The 16,248-nt window shown below is 47.5% G+C and overlaps 1 protein-coding gene across 1 annotated transcript in view; it reads left to right on the top strand.

The window, feature by feature from the left end:
- The first annotated feature begins 3,009 nt into the window (after positions 1-3,009).
- Positions 3,010-16,248, top strand: part of SSH2 (slingshot protein phosphatase 2) — a 47,281-nt gene continuing 34,042 nt past the window's right edge. The window contains exon 1 of the mRNA XM_058817634.1: positions 3,010-3,103. Within this exon, the coding sequence (XP_058673617.1) occupies positions 3,048-3,103 (56 nt within the window). The 5' untranslated portion in view covers positions 3,010-3,047. The remainder of the gene's footprint in view (positions 3,104-16,248) is intronic.

Below are 16,248 nucleotides of genomic sequence, written 5' to 3'. Positions count from 1 at the left end.
GTTGTCAGCCTCGTCTGCCAGACTGAGCACTACAAGTCAATATGAGAGATTTGTGCATGCATGTTCTCCTTCCAGCCCCTGAAACTTCTTTCCAGAGGCAGCTCTGGTAGCATTCCCTCTGCTCCCCCCTCCTGAAGTGCTTGCTCAGACATCCCTCACACTCTTTGTTTTGTCCCTAACTGGTTCTAGCTGCTGCATTATTGTAGCAAAGGTTTGGGGATTGGTGTTTTTGCAGTGTGTCTCACGTGCAGTGTGTAACTCCAGTTTATCAGTTGGTGTGGGGTTCGAAGGTTGAATGGGATCCTGCTGCCCCTCAGGCCTGCGGTGTCACGGTGCCTTGCCGGGTTTGCTGCCTGCCCCGCTGGTCCTGGGGCCTCCTGGGGAGTGGGAAATGCTGAGCAGAGCTCAGACAAGCAGTGCCCTTTGCCCTGCAGCAAAGTGTCATTTGTGCACTGGGCTGGGCAGCGCCTGAGACCCCAGACAGGCGTATTTACATCTTGTCATGCAGTGATTAATGGCTCTGCTCACATGCTCTGCTGCAGCACGGCGTGATTTAGGCTGCTACCTGTCATCACTGCAATTTTGTGCACTTTAAATTCTTTGTGTGTTTGTCCCAGCAGAGTGCACCTGCTTCCAGCCAGGAGCAGCTTCTTGGCTGTTTCTTGGCTGTCTTGTGACTCGCTGCCTAAACTCCGTCTCGTGCACCCCTTTCTTTCTGCCTGCTCCTTGCTCCTGCATGCTGAGAGATCAATTTACTGGGTCTAAACTTTTACTTGTTTAGTAAACTACTTTGAAAAAGAAAGAGAGTTGCTCCTTAAGTCTGATGTTAAAAGCAAAATATGAAAATAACACAGCATTTATTGCTGTTGTCTAGTTGACAACGTGGAGGTCTTTTCCAACTTTAATGATTCTCTGAGTCTCCACAAATGGACAGTGGGAACTGAAATGCTAATCTCACTAACATGCACCTGAAAACAGTGCCACTTTCAGGCTGGGGTTTCAGTCTTTACGGCAAAAAACCCAAGTTCAAATAGCTTTTATTGGTGCAGATTTCAAGATACAAACTTACTTGAGGATTTCCTATTTCTGTTCTCTAACGGTTCAAAAACAAAACAAATGGGTGATTTCTGTCATCACTTGGTTCCCTGGCATATGGAGATGCAGTGCATGATTGTATTAATCCAGGACTAATTCATTTACAAATCTATTATCCATATGTTATGAGTAGCTGCTTGTAGTTAATCACTGCACTTGTTTTCAACAGGTTTTAAGGGCTTGCCTTGTAATGGTAGTTAAGTGTAAGAAATCTGACGTGTCTGGACAGTATCTAAGTACATTTAGTCTTTAACAATGCTTGAATAAAGCCCTTAAGTTATTAATTAGAATAGAACAGAAGTTCTGGGCTTGTTTTTCAGTCTGTGAATGTGTGGTATGTGTTACTACTGAATATGAGGTTCTTGCCAGTCTCTTGACCTCTGGAAGGATTGAGTTACCCTCCATTTCTTAGTCCTGATTTTTCCATTGCTTCTTGCAACGGACTTCATTTCTGCCTAACAAAATGACTTTTTTTGGCATTGCAGCAAGCTGGCACTGCATTTTCTTTACAGCTGTGAGGCACCATTACCAGAGCTGCGCTCCTGGCTATATAGGATGACGTTGCTTAAATTATTGCAACCAAACAATACCCCAGCAAAACTTGCAGAATCACAAATTCCACTTCTTTGCCCTTTTCTCTGCCCATCCCTGAAGAGGAGATGGTCAAGACCTTTCAGACAAGTCTCTTTTTGTTCATGTCAAATCTCCTATCAAGACCTGAAGCAGCTGCCATCACACTGAGTTGGTTTTTTTCCAACCTCTCTCTGGTTCTCTGAAAATTTTAGTTAATAATTGGAAATAAAGCTGATGAAGCTTTTGGCTTCCAGCTCTACTGCCAGATCTCAGGGGCAGCTCTGCAGTTGATGCCTTGGTATTTTTTGCTCTTGAGTAGCTGTCATTAACAAGTAGTTGTGTTTAAACTCACATCTTCCCCTGCCAGCTCACTTGTGCCTCCTTGCTGGGCATGTGCCACCCATAGCAGATGACTTAAGACTGGTATATCGTGTTCCTCTGTGCCGGGATCTCATGCATTCCTATGGAAACACAAAACTGAGCTCGCTTCCAATCCAAGGCTCCTTGGCTGCTGGCTGGGTGTGAGGGCTGGAGAATGCCGCTCCGGGATGGGCGGGGCACGGTGGGATCGAGCTGCCCCCGGCCCTCCCCAGTGGAAAACCGTACTAAGTTTCCCTCGCACTGTAATTCCCAGCAGCCAAACGACAAGACTTTTTGTTTTAAATAACTTCATTTCTTCCTTTTCTCGAGCAGTGATGGAGCTAAGATTAAACAGCACTGAAAGGCAGCTGCTTCTCTTCTCCTTTGGCAGAAAGCAAGTTGTCGCGTCTCTGCATATGAAAGTTACTGCCAAGAACTCTTCCCCCCGTTCTCCTGCAGGAGAGAAATTGAGGTCGTTTCCTAAGCACCCGAGTTGTCGCTGCCTGCCTTTTGCAAAAAAGAGCGTTTGATGTGCTGCATCAAACCCGCTTGCAGGGCGTGCAGCCTTGCTGGCTAGATCTGAGGGAGAAAAAAGGAGAAGGGGGGAAAAGGGGAAGTGAAAAGGGAAGGGAAAGGAAAAGCTGGGCGCGCCCGCGCGGTGCTGTGCCCTGTTCCTCGCTGCCGCCCGCCGGGGGAACCGATAGCCGAACCCCGGTCCGTGAGCGGGGCGGACTGTCCGCCTGTCCCTGCTCCGTGTGTCTCTGATCCATCCCTGTCCCTGCTCCATGTGTCCCTGATCCATCCCTGTCCCTGCTCCATGTGTCCCTGCTCCATCCCGGTCCCGCGTGTCCCCTCCCTGTCCCCGCGCCGCCACGTGCGGATGTGGGCGGGGCAGGGGGTGTGGTTTGGGCTGGCCCCGCCCTCGGGGCGCGCCTGCGCGGCGGGGGCGGCGCGGCGGGCGCGGGGCAGAGCGGCGGTGCCGATGCCGCGGGGCAGGGCGGCCGCCGCGGCGGGGAGCGATGATCCCCTACTTCTCCGACAACGCCGTCATCTCCCAGGGCGCCATCGCCCAGCTGTGAGTACCGGTGCACACCGCCCAGACTCCCCTTCCCGCTGCCGCTCCGCCTGCCCCGGCTCCCGACGGCTCCCCCTGCCCCGGGTGCGCTGCGCTCACTCCGCTGTCCCCTCTCTCCCCTTTCTCCTCGCCCGTCCCGTTCCCCGTAGTTCGCTCCGCTGCCGGCTGCCTCCGGGCAAACTTTCCCCTGGCCGGCACCGCAGTGTGCAAGTGCTGATAAGCGCCGGCAGCGCCCGGCAGCTGCTGCTCCCTCGCCGCTCGCTTCCCTGATTATTCTGTTTTTCACTACGAGCACTCCGAGTCCCATCCGAGCGCTTCTGTCGGTGTTACACTGCTCGGGGCTGCGCTTCCTCCCGCCGGTGCCATGCGGGACCCCCGGCAGGCCGGGCTCTAACAGCGGGCTGCAGACCTCTGGCCGTGTTTTGGGCTCAGAGCAGAGATCAGCCCCTTATCTGATCTGGGGTTATCGCAGAGCGGCAGGGGAGGGGGGGCTGCGGGGCTGGGGTGCCCCAGGTCGCAGGCACCAGGAGCAGGTCTGGGACCGTACCCTCAGCACCTGCGGGTCACAAGGCACGGACGTGCCGTGCTGCTACTGCCAGTTGTTGGTACTGTCAGTCTCGGGCAGATCTCAAGTGCACAGTGTCTCCGTGTCCCAAACTAAGCCGCATGGAAAATCAGTCTCTCCAGCTTCACCGACCTCGCCTTTGATATGCAGATACGAATAATCATTTAATTTATAAACAATTAACAGCCGCTGCCTGAGTCGTGGGGTTTGGCTGGAAGGATTAAGGAGGGAAGTGGCAGCTATGGGGTGGTAGATAAGGCGTTCTTCAGAGAGATAGTCGCCGTGGTCTAGCCGTGCTTGATACTTCTTTAAAGAAACCCACAGATTGCTTTATCTCTTAAAAGCATCATGAAAGGCTTACAGATAAAGTGCTGGGTCCCACCTGGAACTGTGTTCTTGTAGCAAGAAGCTCCTGCTAGAGCTGCAGCTGGAAGTCTTTAGTAGATATCTCTGCTTATGCTTCATATGGAAATGAGTCCCCGGACTCTGTGCCTTCTTTTGTGAGCGCTAGCAATCATGCTGCAGTTGGTAATCAGTTCAGCTAAGTCTCTGTGAGCTCTCATACTCAACCCAAAATGTTTGTAATTAGTAATTTTTTCCGTTTGCAGTGTTGCCTGTAAACAATCAGGGCTTTCCCTGCGGTTGCTGATAATGTAGGTTTAACAGAGATGTACCTAAACTCTTCTTCCAAAGGAATGAGGCAAACTGGATGTGCCCTGGGCTTTGGGAAGATGCAGTAATTCTGGAGTTGTGGCGAAAACCCCAACATACTGTGGGCTGAAACATTTCCTTGGAGCTCCGGATGATTTACCGAGCTAGAGTAGGTAGCCAGGTAACAATTTAAGAGCTTTTAAGGTGTTTGTTTTATCCCCTGCTCAAACACTTCACCCCTGGCTGGAGACTGTACAGAAAGGGATCAAAAGGAAGGGGAAATGCTGCTTGTCTCTGCTCCCTCCGTCACATGTCACACGGATCCCTGCAGCAGCAAAGTGCCTCGTGGTGCTTTAAATGGCCACTTGGGTGGAGGACCACCCTTTCCTTTCTGGGGAGAGAGATAACAGAGTTATCAGAGTGGAGCTTACGCTGTCCTTTGCCTCCTGCGAGGGAAGATTAATAAGCCTGAGAATGACAGAGCTTTTGGCCCACGCAGAAGTGTTCTCAGAGGGCTGAGTGCTGGATTAATATTTTGCTAGTGTTCTCAGTCAGGATGGTGCTGTGGCTCTCGGGCTGGCCTAGTAAAGGCCAGCATTTAAAGTTTGTGCTCCTAATTACAATTTCACAGAGGCTGATTAATATTGGATGTCCTTATTTCATCATGAGCAAGACCTAAAAATCCAGATTTCGTTTTTTGCTACGCTAAAAATTAGTTCTCTGTGGAATGGGAAGGGCATTGGTGACCCAAACATTATCAGAAACCTGTTTCAGTGTATTCTTTAGTAGATGTATTTGGCTGATCAGCTCTGACTTTCAGAGATCAGCAGAAATTGCTCTTGTGTTGACGCTTTTAGTCAGTAACGTAGTCAGCTGGTCTGGGTCTAATTCATTTCAGGTTTACAAGGATTCAAATAATATCCGGGAGACTTGTGTTTATCAAAATGCTCAGAATTTATAGTTGTAACTTGTTCCAGAAAGTCTTGCTGCTCTCACTGAACCTGGGGGGAATTCTGCTGATTTACTAGTTTATTTGTGTGTAGGATTCAAAATTTACTTTGGTCTATTAAAACTGTAAGGCAGCTGATAGGAAAGATAGAAAGAAAAAAGCAAAGCTTCAGAGAGTCTGCAAATATCAAAGAGTTTTCATCAAGAAACCTGGAGGAATTGCCATGGATCAGTTCTTCCTGCCTGCAGTCGCTTCCTTTGCCTCTGGCCAAGTTTGAGTGATTCAGTTCAGTGCTGGTGTCCCTCAAGTGGCTTTTCCGAGTTTCTCTGATAATGCCAGATTCCTCTGTCACCCAGTTTTCCTCTCTATCTCAGTGACCCAGCCATCAGGGCACTCACTTGGGGTTTGAGAAAACCCAGCTCTTGCTTTCACTGTGCCACATCCTTCCTGTGTGAGCCTTGCCAGGCTGTGTTCAGCGGGGCAGGAAGGTGCAGAGGGATGCTCAGCCCTTGTTCAGAACCTGAGGATTGACCACCTCCCTTGTGCCCACATCACTCTGGCATTTTGAAGCATTTTTGTTGTGTTTAAACTCTTGTGACTCTGCCTTGTTTTCCTTTCTGCCGGGCAGCAGTGGGAGCCCTCCCTGGGCACAGTTGAGCACATGCTGTAGCACTCCTGCCCTGTTTACTCCTTCATCCTCCAAAACTCAGGAGCCAGATGGATCTGAAATCACAGATAGGCTCACTGCTTTCCATGGCTCTTGTGCTTGCCTCATACCAGTCTATTTTCTATTATAAGATGTTAACTCAGTTTTTATATGTATTTTAAACTTTGAGGGGGAAAAAAGAAGGAGCAGGAGTAGACACTTTCTTCACAGCATTGTGAGTTTATGGTGGAAAAATAAACCCAGGAAGTTAAACTGAATTATTTTCAGTGATAGGTAGATACAAAATGTCCTTTCCGACCTGCCTTAGCAGCCTGTTGCTCTCTCCTGTAATCAGTTTTCTTCTAAGTGATAGCCCTGGTGTGCAGAGTGTGAAGAAACAACACTTGACAGTGCAAGAGGAAGTTCTGAGGCTGTGCAGGTAATTACAAAGTGTACAGTAAATGACAGCACTGGGTAATTCAGGCTCATTGTGTTGCCACCTCTGTGCTATAACCTGCTTGGCCCTTTGTCCTCCCCCACCCCTTTCATTTTCCTCTGTCACACGGCCTTGACCCTTAAGGTGGGAAATTTCATGACCACCTAATCTTGAATTGTGCCCAGTGCCAAGTCAGGAACTTGGATTGGTGTGTGGCTGCTGTTGCCATTCTTTGGAGAGCTGCTTATTTATTTATTTCTTGTATGGGAAGCCTTACAACCTTTTTATCTCCTTACAGTGTGATTGCTGCCAAAACCCTTGACCATTCAGCAATTAGACCCAATCCTCTGAGCAGCATGTTATTGGAAATCTTTAATTGCTTCTGTGCTATTGTAAAGCACTGTAGCTTTGTGAGTATTTTACCATCGTGCTGAGAGTCAATGATATTTAAAAGCCAAGGAGGAGATGCTTGGAAACTGCTGCAGAAAGCCTGGAAGATCAGCAGAGTCATTCCAGTTAGCACTGTCAGCTCTGTCTGAAGTTGCCTTACGAGCTGAGGGTTGCTCTGGTTGGAAGTGCTTGAAATACAGAGAGTGGCTGATGAGCCTTTCATGTCTTGTAGAGCCTGGCAGGATCAGGGCAGGCTGCAGCAGTTGTTTTCTCCATTCAAACATGCATTGTGTGCTCTGGGTTTGTTGGGCTGCAGAACACAGCCTCACACTCCATCAGGGATGTGATGGGAATGTGCAGGCAGGGGAACCTGACCCCTTCCCCTTCCTGCCCACCCCTCCACACAGCTGAGCTCACCCTGCACAGTGCATGGGCTTCCTGTTGACAGAGCAGAGTCGTCGGGGATTTCTCATCTTTTTTATTTCTTTGCTGCTTGTGATGAAACAAATGCGATGCTGAAGAGGCCTCTTACTACCCACTGATTACTGAAAACTGTTCAAATTGGTTGTGGTATTTGCATAAAAGTGGTATGGTCTGTGCAGAGTTGATCATTAACCAAGCCAGGGCTGTATTGTTCATAACTACTTTTCCTGTTTGGCTTTTCCTTTTATTCCCCTGGAAGCTGTGGATATTTGTCTCACCGATCCTTCCTGGTAAGGGCTGGAAGAGAGACAGAGATGGTTATCAGACATCAAATCAAAACCTGAGCCACAAACCAGTGTTTCAAGGACAAACCCCCCACGCCAGCACTCTTTTTGAGCAATATGTTTTAGTTAGGAAGCCCACGCTGCTGGGCTGCCAAATTAATGTTTTGAAAGGATTTAAATGGTAGAGTTGACTCTGAGATTGTGTTGTCTTGAAACATCTGCAGATGTTCCTGTCTCTGGAAATGCTTGGGATTTTTGTAAAGACCACAAAGCAGAAGGACCCCAGTGAGATTATCAGCAGAAAAAGACCTTTTGGGGCCAGTTAATAGCTGGCTGGGATTTTTTTTTCAGGATTCTTTGTCCTTGCACCTTTATCACAGAGCCCCTGGTTAAAATATTGCTTCATTGTTTTTAAACCAACTTCAAGCTAACTTTCTTGACAGTTGCTTCTGACTAGTGTTTGTGGGGTCAGAGAAAGTTTAAATTCTGCATCCCATTCTGCAGTAGGCTCTGAAAAGCTGCTGTCTCCCCTGTATTGGTCTGACAAACAGCATTTAAATTATCAGCCCGTATGTGCTTAAAACTAGTTCAGCAAATATTTTTCTCCAGTGTAACATATGTAATGTGTACAGAGCAAATCTGCAACTTGAGTTTCCAGCCATGGTGTTTCATAGCAGCTGGTTGAAGAGTGAAATTTTCACAAACACGTGGAGCAAAACTCATTCCTGTCCTTAATAGTAAACACTCGTGCTTTTGCTGAAATATTCCAAAGCCACCCCTTTGCTTTGCATGTGCAGCTTGGCCAGAGCTCGAATCCAGCAGCTTGAGAAGGAGCTGCAGACTGGCGAGAGCTGTTCTGCAGCCACCTAATGCTGGGCTGTGTGGGATTAACCAAGTGTTTTGTGACAGACAGCAGCTTTCTGGTTCAAGGACATCAGCCTGTGGATGAGGGAGGCTGGGGAGAAGAAAAGGCTGTAAAGGTAAACTTAAAAGACAAGTCCCAGAGTTGTTGAAGGCTGTGACATAGGAATCCAACCTGGAGGATCTCAATGTAGAATTGGCGTTTTTTTGTGATTGGCAACTTGATAAATTTGGGCGCTTCTATTATATTGGGGTGACAAGACTCCTTGTTCAGTGCATATTCCTGTTTATCCAGTACTTATCTGCCCCTCATCAACATCATGTTCAGCTCTTTGAGCTCTCTGATTTACTTGCAATAAGCCATTTAAGCAGAATGCTTTTCCTCAAAACACCTTTGTTACAAGTAGGCTAAACCCAGACTGCTGAACCAGAAATGATTTAGTCCTTTCTTTCAAACAAATGATCTTTGTCACTTATTAGCGAACTCTTTCATTTGTTCACACACTTCTCACAATGGCTTAATGAGCTCCATGCTGTCCCAGCAGGCAGGGCTGGCTCCTGCCCTTTGGGAACACCACAGGTTGGGGTCTGGTTTCCCTGTTAAACTTCCAGTTTTTCCCTGGAAGAGCACAGGTCTGGCTGCTGCAGTGTGGCTTTAGTGGGGGCACCCAGGTGGATCAGAGGAAGTTCATGCCAAGGTCCTGAGCAGTCTGGAGGTGCCCAGGGTGGACTGGGACCCCTGTTGAGTGGAGCTTGGAATTCTCTGTACTGTGGTGTTATTGTGTATCCTGTGCAGGATTTCCTCGCTCCCTGTGATTTGTTTGCCAGCATGAAGAGAATAAATTTGCTTCTCTGAGCCTCTGGTTGCCCTGCAGCCTCTTTTCCTACAGAATCCCAACTGGGTGCTTTGGAGAGGGCTGTTCCTGTGGCTTGTGTAGCTGACAGGCACGGGCAGCTCTGTTCTGGGTCTATTGCTGGTGTTTTGTGAGGCTCCAAATGGCAGGTGGGACTGGAGTAGGGTCATTTTGATTAGCAAATGATGAATTTACCTTGGTCAGGTTACAAAGTAAGGGGGAATCCTGTTTGCACAATGTGTAGAAAGCTATCATTAGTCTTACTTTTGTCCTCCTGTTAGTTTCCTGCTTGGTTTCTGCAACTCGATACTGAATTAAAATGAACCCAAAATGTCAGAGGAGTTTTACTGGGTTTTTTTGTTTGTTTAGCTTGTTTGGGTTTTTAAAGGGCTCATTGCATGGTGGTGTGTGAAGAGCTTGTCACTGGCTTTGTTGTTGTTATTGTTAGGGTTGGTTTGTTGTTTTTTTTTCCCCATTATTTGCTTTGTAAAAGAGATGGAGAAATCAAAAAACAAATGCAAAGTGGAGCAGCCGCATTCCTCTGTGGCGCAAAGACTGAAAGACAGTTAGTCTAAATAAAAACAAACAGTTTGTCAGCACCATTTCTGGCCCTCCTCTTGGTTTGCCATGATGAGGAAATTGCAAGAAAGCAGAAAAGGAATATCCATGTGCCTTGATAGCAAGTGGGGGTGGCACAAATACCCAGCCCAGAGTGGGTGATGCTGTGTCCAGTGTGTGTGAACAGGACTGGGGCTGCTGAGCCAGCCCAGGAGCTGCATTTTGGGTCAGGAGATGGAGCAGGACATCACCCAGATTCCCAGCAAAACCTTGACACTGCTATAATCTGCTTGACTCTTTTGTCCTTAGTTCCTTCAAGTACATAATGAAATGTTCTATGAGAGGCTCTCTAGCTTGAAATTAAGCAAATATCTATTCTGGAGTCTTTTAAAAAGCTGTTTAAGAGCCTTTTCCCTAAAGTACACTGTGTTCTTTTTAGAGACTTTGCTGGTTCTGTGGTACATAGCAGTGTTTAGTATTCTGATGGTCTTTCTACTTTAATGTGTGGTTTTTAAAGGGGTTTCTATGCTTTTAGGAAATACGAAGACCTGAGTTAACCACAGAAAATTGGCTGCCAAACTGCTTAAAGTGCTAATTCTGCTGAAATTTAGCACCTGACTTTTGCAGGGATAAACACATCTGGAATCTCTACTCTTCTGAGTTCCAACTCCTGGAAAATAAAACTTTTATTTAATGTGTTTTCAGTCTGAGTCTTAGCAAAACTATGCGGGGTTTTTATGTTGAGTTTAAAACTCCTTTATATGCATTTTGAAGTAAAGCATTGACATCGCCCCTGAAAGTTGCATGAAGGTGCTAAAAGAATTGGTTAATTTGCAGCTGTGCTGAGAAATCACAAATGCAAAACTGCTTCAGAATGAAGTACTTTACTGTTTTTCCTTTAATTTATTTTTTTTGTGAGCAGATACCATGAAGAGTGGATGGTTCACACTACTGCTTTCCTGCTTGTATTTAAAGTAGCTGTATAAAAAATTTTCAATTCTTAGGAACATTTTGAAGAAGTTTTCTTGTCTCCTGTTTAGAATCTCCAAGTTCCTTTTGCCTCTTAGGGTGCCCTTCGTTTCAGCCTTTATTTAAGTTGGAAGATGCTGTGCTGGTGTTAGACATCCCACAGTCTGTCAGCTTCTGTTTAAAGTGGTGTATGGTGAGTGATTAATGGAAATTATTTCGGGAATAAAGGACTCCTGGTAAGCTGATCCCTATTCAGAGCACCAAAAGAAAAAGCAGAGTCACAAGGGATGTTGTCTCCAGGAAGAACTTGTAACATCCGTGGGGGGAAGAGCTGCATTGGAAAGTGGTGCTGAGCTTGCATTTTGAAATGGATCATAATTATATCTCATGGTCTGATTTGGAGAGCTTTTCCTGATGGCTCTGGAGGCTGATCGTCTCTTCCAGCAGCAGGATGTTGGAGTGGTTCTTGTGGCTGCTGTCAGGGTAGGTGTGCTGTGCTGGGAGCTGCTCTGAGCTCCTGGGGACGAGCAGCCTTGTCTCTCCAGGCTGTCACCCCGTTCCCCCAGTGCTGGGTCACTGAACCCACAGTGAAGCTGTGTTTCTTCTTTGGTTTGCAGCTTTTAATTGAATCTGAAGTTTGTGTTGACCTTGCTTTGTGCAAGGAACTGTCCTTCTAAGTGTTGCCCTGCTTTGAGGGCACAGAATCCATTAAACTATTCCAACTATAAAATGTTTCTGCATCTTTGTCTTTGATGATTCCTTACTTCTAGCTGATTAAAATTTCAAGTTATTAGTTGCAGCCACATTTAAGTTTGTATTCCCTTAAGTGTAGCTTCCCTGTTCCCTAAAATAAAGTCTCTGGTGTATTTGCAAGGGGGAGCAGATCAATGGCCCAGTTACTGGCTGGATCATCACAGCAGGTAAAGCTCCCTGTGACTTCCAATTTCAAATCAAAACCTATTGAAAGAAACCTGGCACGTGGCAGTTCTCTGTGAAACAGCCCACAAACCATCTCACATCACTGGCTACTGCTGACTGTCCTTTTTGCTAATCTAAAGGGACAGTCGTTCCTAAACTGATTTTACTGTTCCTGGTGGAAACTGCCATTCAGGGATCAAATACCATTGCATTGGGAGGATGCAGTAAGAATGAGAGAAAATTGAAAGTGCTGAGCGCTGCAGAAGTTAAAATACTGAACAAATAACCTCCTTCTATATTTTTATGAGTCAAATCCAACAGCCTCTTGATGATTTTTGATGCTTTGGGTAAACAAGCATCTGCTTCTTCTTAGCAGGAGGAAAAGGCTTATTATTCAGCATTGATTTCTTTGTGCAGAGACAGAGTGGTCCTTGTTTTGGTGCTCTATTTACAGGGGTCTGTTAATGTATTTACTGAGGGCAGCCAACAAGGCTGTGATCAGAGCCAGGCAGCTTCCCCAGCGTAATTCCTCCATGCCATGCCCTGGTTGGGGTGGCTGCAGAGCCAAGTCCTGGCACAGTTCTGCATCTCAAGGCAGCAGGAGCTGTGCTCCCTGGCTGACCAGAACCATGCTCAGTGCTGTCCACAACCACTGAGACCAGAAAAACACAGAGCAGCATCCTCCTGAACCAGTCCCATCCTGGGGCTGTGCCTGGGGGAGCTGTGGCTGCTGGGGACAGAGTGGGGACACAGCGTGCCCTGCCCTGAGCGGGTGCTGGGGACTTGTCACCTCCTGGTCACACCCAGCACTGGCCATGCTTCATGCAAGTCAGTGATCTCCTTCCATCTGTAAAGTGCTGGACATTCTTTGTCTAAATATAGGGGGGCCTGGACTTGGCTGTGCAGGGAGGGACAGTAAGTTGACCTCGGTGTGTCTCCTGTCACTTGTGTTACAGTTGTATTTAAAGCAGATGGGTCCTTCTCGTGGGACACTGCCAGTCAGGCCAAACATGGTCAGGTCTGTGACAGCGACATGCAGGGAGACTGGCATAAAAATTTATTATAAAATATCTCATCTTAAATGCGTTTAATCGTAGTGGGGAGAGATCAGGTTGTTAATTAACTGCTGGAGGGTCTGTCAGCTGTCATTTAAGGTTTAAAAAGAAACGTGCTGTGTATGAAGGCAATGCTTTCAAACTCTGGTGGCAGGGGAGATTACTGTGTGGTTTAAAGATAATCAACATAGACTGTGTTAATTAGGAGAGAAAAAAGATAAGCATGTGTCAATCAGAGGGGTGTTCTTCCTGAAGATTAATCAAAAAGCTGGTGGTTATTTTTCTGATCCTTGATGCGATAGATTATCCTTAGAAAGTTTTTTCATGTTTAATAAAGTGTTTCTAAGAACACATTTGTGAAAGCATTTTGTTGGTACCACAGCAGCTGGCTCACTCTGGGCAGGCTGAGCTGGTAGGAGCATGGTGGTAAAACACTGTGGAGTGTTGTCCTGGGTACTGCTGTCCTGCTCCATGAACCCAGTGGTATGCATTAAAAATGCCCAAAGGATGTTTAAACAGTATATGGCACAAGAAGAATGTCATGTAGAGCTTTCATCTGGGAATGTCTCGACTTGGGAGACCTGGGAGCCTTTGGGGACTATCATGTAAAACAAATTCCTTTCATGGTCTCTCTTCCGGTCTGGGTCTCTTGCTTTAAAAAGTGCAAAGAATCAAATTTCTTCTGTAAACACCAAGTGCCCAGATTTCTTAATCAGCATCCTAATTGTGTTAGCCACCCCCTTCCTAGTCCGTGAGCTGCCGTGCTCGTGCTTGGATGCAGGAAGAACGATTTTGTGCATATCTTCAGTCTCAAATTCCAGAGACATCAGGGCTTTGTTTGCACAACTTGTTTTGCTGCTGCTTTTTGGAAACTTTTGCTTTCTCTCTGGATGGATACTCTGAAGCTGCCTCAGAGGCTAAACATGGGCCACCAACACATGCCTTGCTGGGATTCCCTCTGTGCTGCATAGCCAGAGAGATGGGCAGTAAAGCTTTTTGCTGTTTGTGCTGCATGGAAAATGGGTCCTTTCAGTCTGTGATAATTTAAATCATCCCTGCTTAATTTCCTTCTTCACTGCCATGGCGATCCTACAACCTGTGCTCAGTGAAATAAATCATTATCTGGTGATCTGTCATCAGCGGGGTGTGCCCCAAGTCTGTTTCTCGGTGGTGACAACAGCCACAGCTCAGCTCAGCACATGTCCCTCTCCCCAGCCTCAGCACCAGGACATTCCCTCCCTTCCCAGGCTGCTGAGGGCTGGCACAGGTGATGGGGACAGGCTGGGTGGCACAGGGAGGGCTGTGTCAGGGTTACTCAGCAGCAGCCCAGTGAAACCCAACCTGGGGCTGCCAGCAGCAGGCTGGGCACGGGGCTGGGTGCTGAGGTGAGCTGATGTCCCTGCCAGGGCTCTGCCTGGGCTTTAGGAGTTTGTTGAGCTGGTTCATCTCTAGGCCAAGAGTGTGTGAGGGGAACAGGAAACCCGCATGGAGTTTCACTTCCATCAGACACCATAAAATGCTCATCAGCTTAAAACAAAACCCAGTCTGCTTTCCTTTGCCTGTAAGGAATAAATCCCAGCCCTGCCTGTGGTGGAACACATTGGATGGGAGTGTGAAACTCAGCCCTGCAGAGCAAGGCTGGGGCAGGGAGGCAGAGGAATGCTGCAGGTGGTTGGGGTTGTGTGTGCACAGTGCAGCCCTGTCGCAGCTGCGTGGGCTGAAATCTTGGGCTGCAAACAGCAGCTGTTGTTGCTCCCCTCGCCTGCAGCAAGGCTGGGATGAGTTTCTGGCAGGGATCAGTTTCTCAGCCCAGAGCTGTTGTCTTCTGTGTAGTTTCCAAAGGATGCCACTGCTCTTTCCTGCATACCAAAGCTGCCCAAGTTTGCAGAGGTATTTCTGAGCTCAGTTCAAATGATCTGGTGGCAGAGGAGCTCTCATGGCATGTCATGGTTGGTTTCAGCAGTGGGTGTGACTTGCAGACTGGTAACTCACTTTGGTGTTGAGTAGGTATCAAAGCACCCCAGAGCCTGGTGGGATGACCTGAGGCTGGTTTGATCCTGTCTCTGAAACTGAGTGTGGTTGTTTTGTGCACCTGAAGCAGTTGTTCTTCACTTACACAGACAGTTGTGGTCATCAGAGTTCCCTTGGCAAGTTGTACCCTCTCTGAATTCAGCAGAAATTCTCTCCTTGCTTGGAGCAAGGTAAAAAAATTAGTCCTTTGGAATTCAGATTCACACCCATCCATCCTCACCTTTGACTGTCTTCTGGCAAACTTAGTTTGGCTTCAGAAGTTGTCCATATTAGGGCCCAAAACAAGGGAAAAGTGACCTGGTGCTAGTGAGAAGAGATCAGTGGGTAAGTTCATGTGGATGAGTAACAGTTGGCATTGCAGATCTCTCTGTGATGATGCCTGTGCGTGTGTCATGAAGGCTGAGTTCTCTCTCCAGGGAGCCCCACCTTGGAGCAGAGGAAGTGCCTGCAGACAGTTCCTTTTTTTAAAAAAAAGGCACAAATGCAGATGTTGCTAAAAATGCAGTTTGCGTCAAACCTCTGAGCCCAAGTGGGTTCCCACGCTCAGTTTGTTTTTCTCCTTGGGCTGTTTCTTAAGTTGCAAAAGTGCTGAGAGATGGCCTTTGGTGGAGAACCACTTCCCTTTTCTCTCCCTGCCCTCGGGGGTGTCACCTCTGGTGGCAGTGTCACTGACCCCTTTTCTGTAACTTGTGGCTCTTATTTTGCTCGGCACTGAGTTTGTTTCTGTTTTGGGTATCAGAGAAGCCTCTGCTTGTATGTATTTGCTGCCTGCTGACCCTGATAATACACATGTCAGTGCAGGACAATCCTGCGTTATCCTTGCCTTTTCATTTTCCTTGTATGGTTTTGATGGGTTCTCTTTATTAGTACCTGGTATTGTGCTTTACACAGCTCTGAGATCTGCCCTGTGTGTGGAAAGAATCAAGCACCTTAAACCCTTGCCTAGGAGCAAAGATTTAAACTGGAAGCCAGACATTGCTTCCCTCTATTTAATTCATTAATACTGTAGGCAGTTATTAAAATAGGTGCTTTAAAAAGTAAACAAGGGAAGTAGGGATGTTGTTTATTGAAAAACAAACTACAGTGAAGGTGAAAGAGGCACTTCCCTGGGGAGGGATGCTGGAGGAATGCAATGCTTTTATCTGGTGTTTGAGGGAGAAGTGCCCTGGGCTGCCAGGCTGCACATCATCCTTGGCTGTGGGACTGATGCTTTATTAACCTGGACTTTTCTTGTGGGCAGGTGAAGGGTGGGAGGCTGGCAGTGAGAGCTGCCCCCAGAGCAGGTGTGCCTGCCTGTGGAGAAGGGGAGACAGCCAGTTTGGGAAGGGGAGCAGGGAGAGGGAGGGAAGTGGCTTGAGGTGCTGAAAAAATCAGCAGGCTGCGGGGGAATTGCTGCTCTTGCAGTCCTGGCTGCTCCAGAGCTCACTCACACGTCCCCAGCTGCCCTCTCTCCCTCCTTCCACACCTCGGGAATGAGCTCAGTATTGGTGCCTGCTGTGCCACTCCTGCCAGCCTTGGAATTTCCTTTTTGCTTGGTTGGAGTTTTGCAGCCGCT

Source organism: Ammospiza caudacuta, chromosome 20, assembly GCF_027887145.1.
Source record: "Ammospiza caudacuta isolate bAmmCau1 chromosome 20, bAmmCau1.pri, whole genome shotgun sequence".
Taxonomy (NCBI): domain Eukaryota; kingdom Metazoa; phylum Chordata; class Aves; order Passeriformes; family Passerellidae; genus Ammospiza; species Ammospiza caudacuta.
The sequence above is the reverse complement of the archived record's forward strand: the minus strand, read 5'-3'. Positions and strand labels throughout refer to the sequence as shown.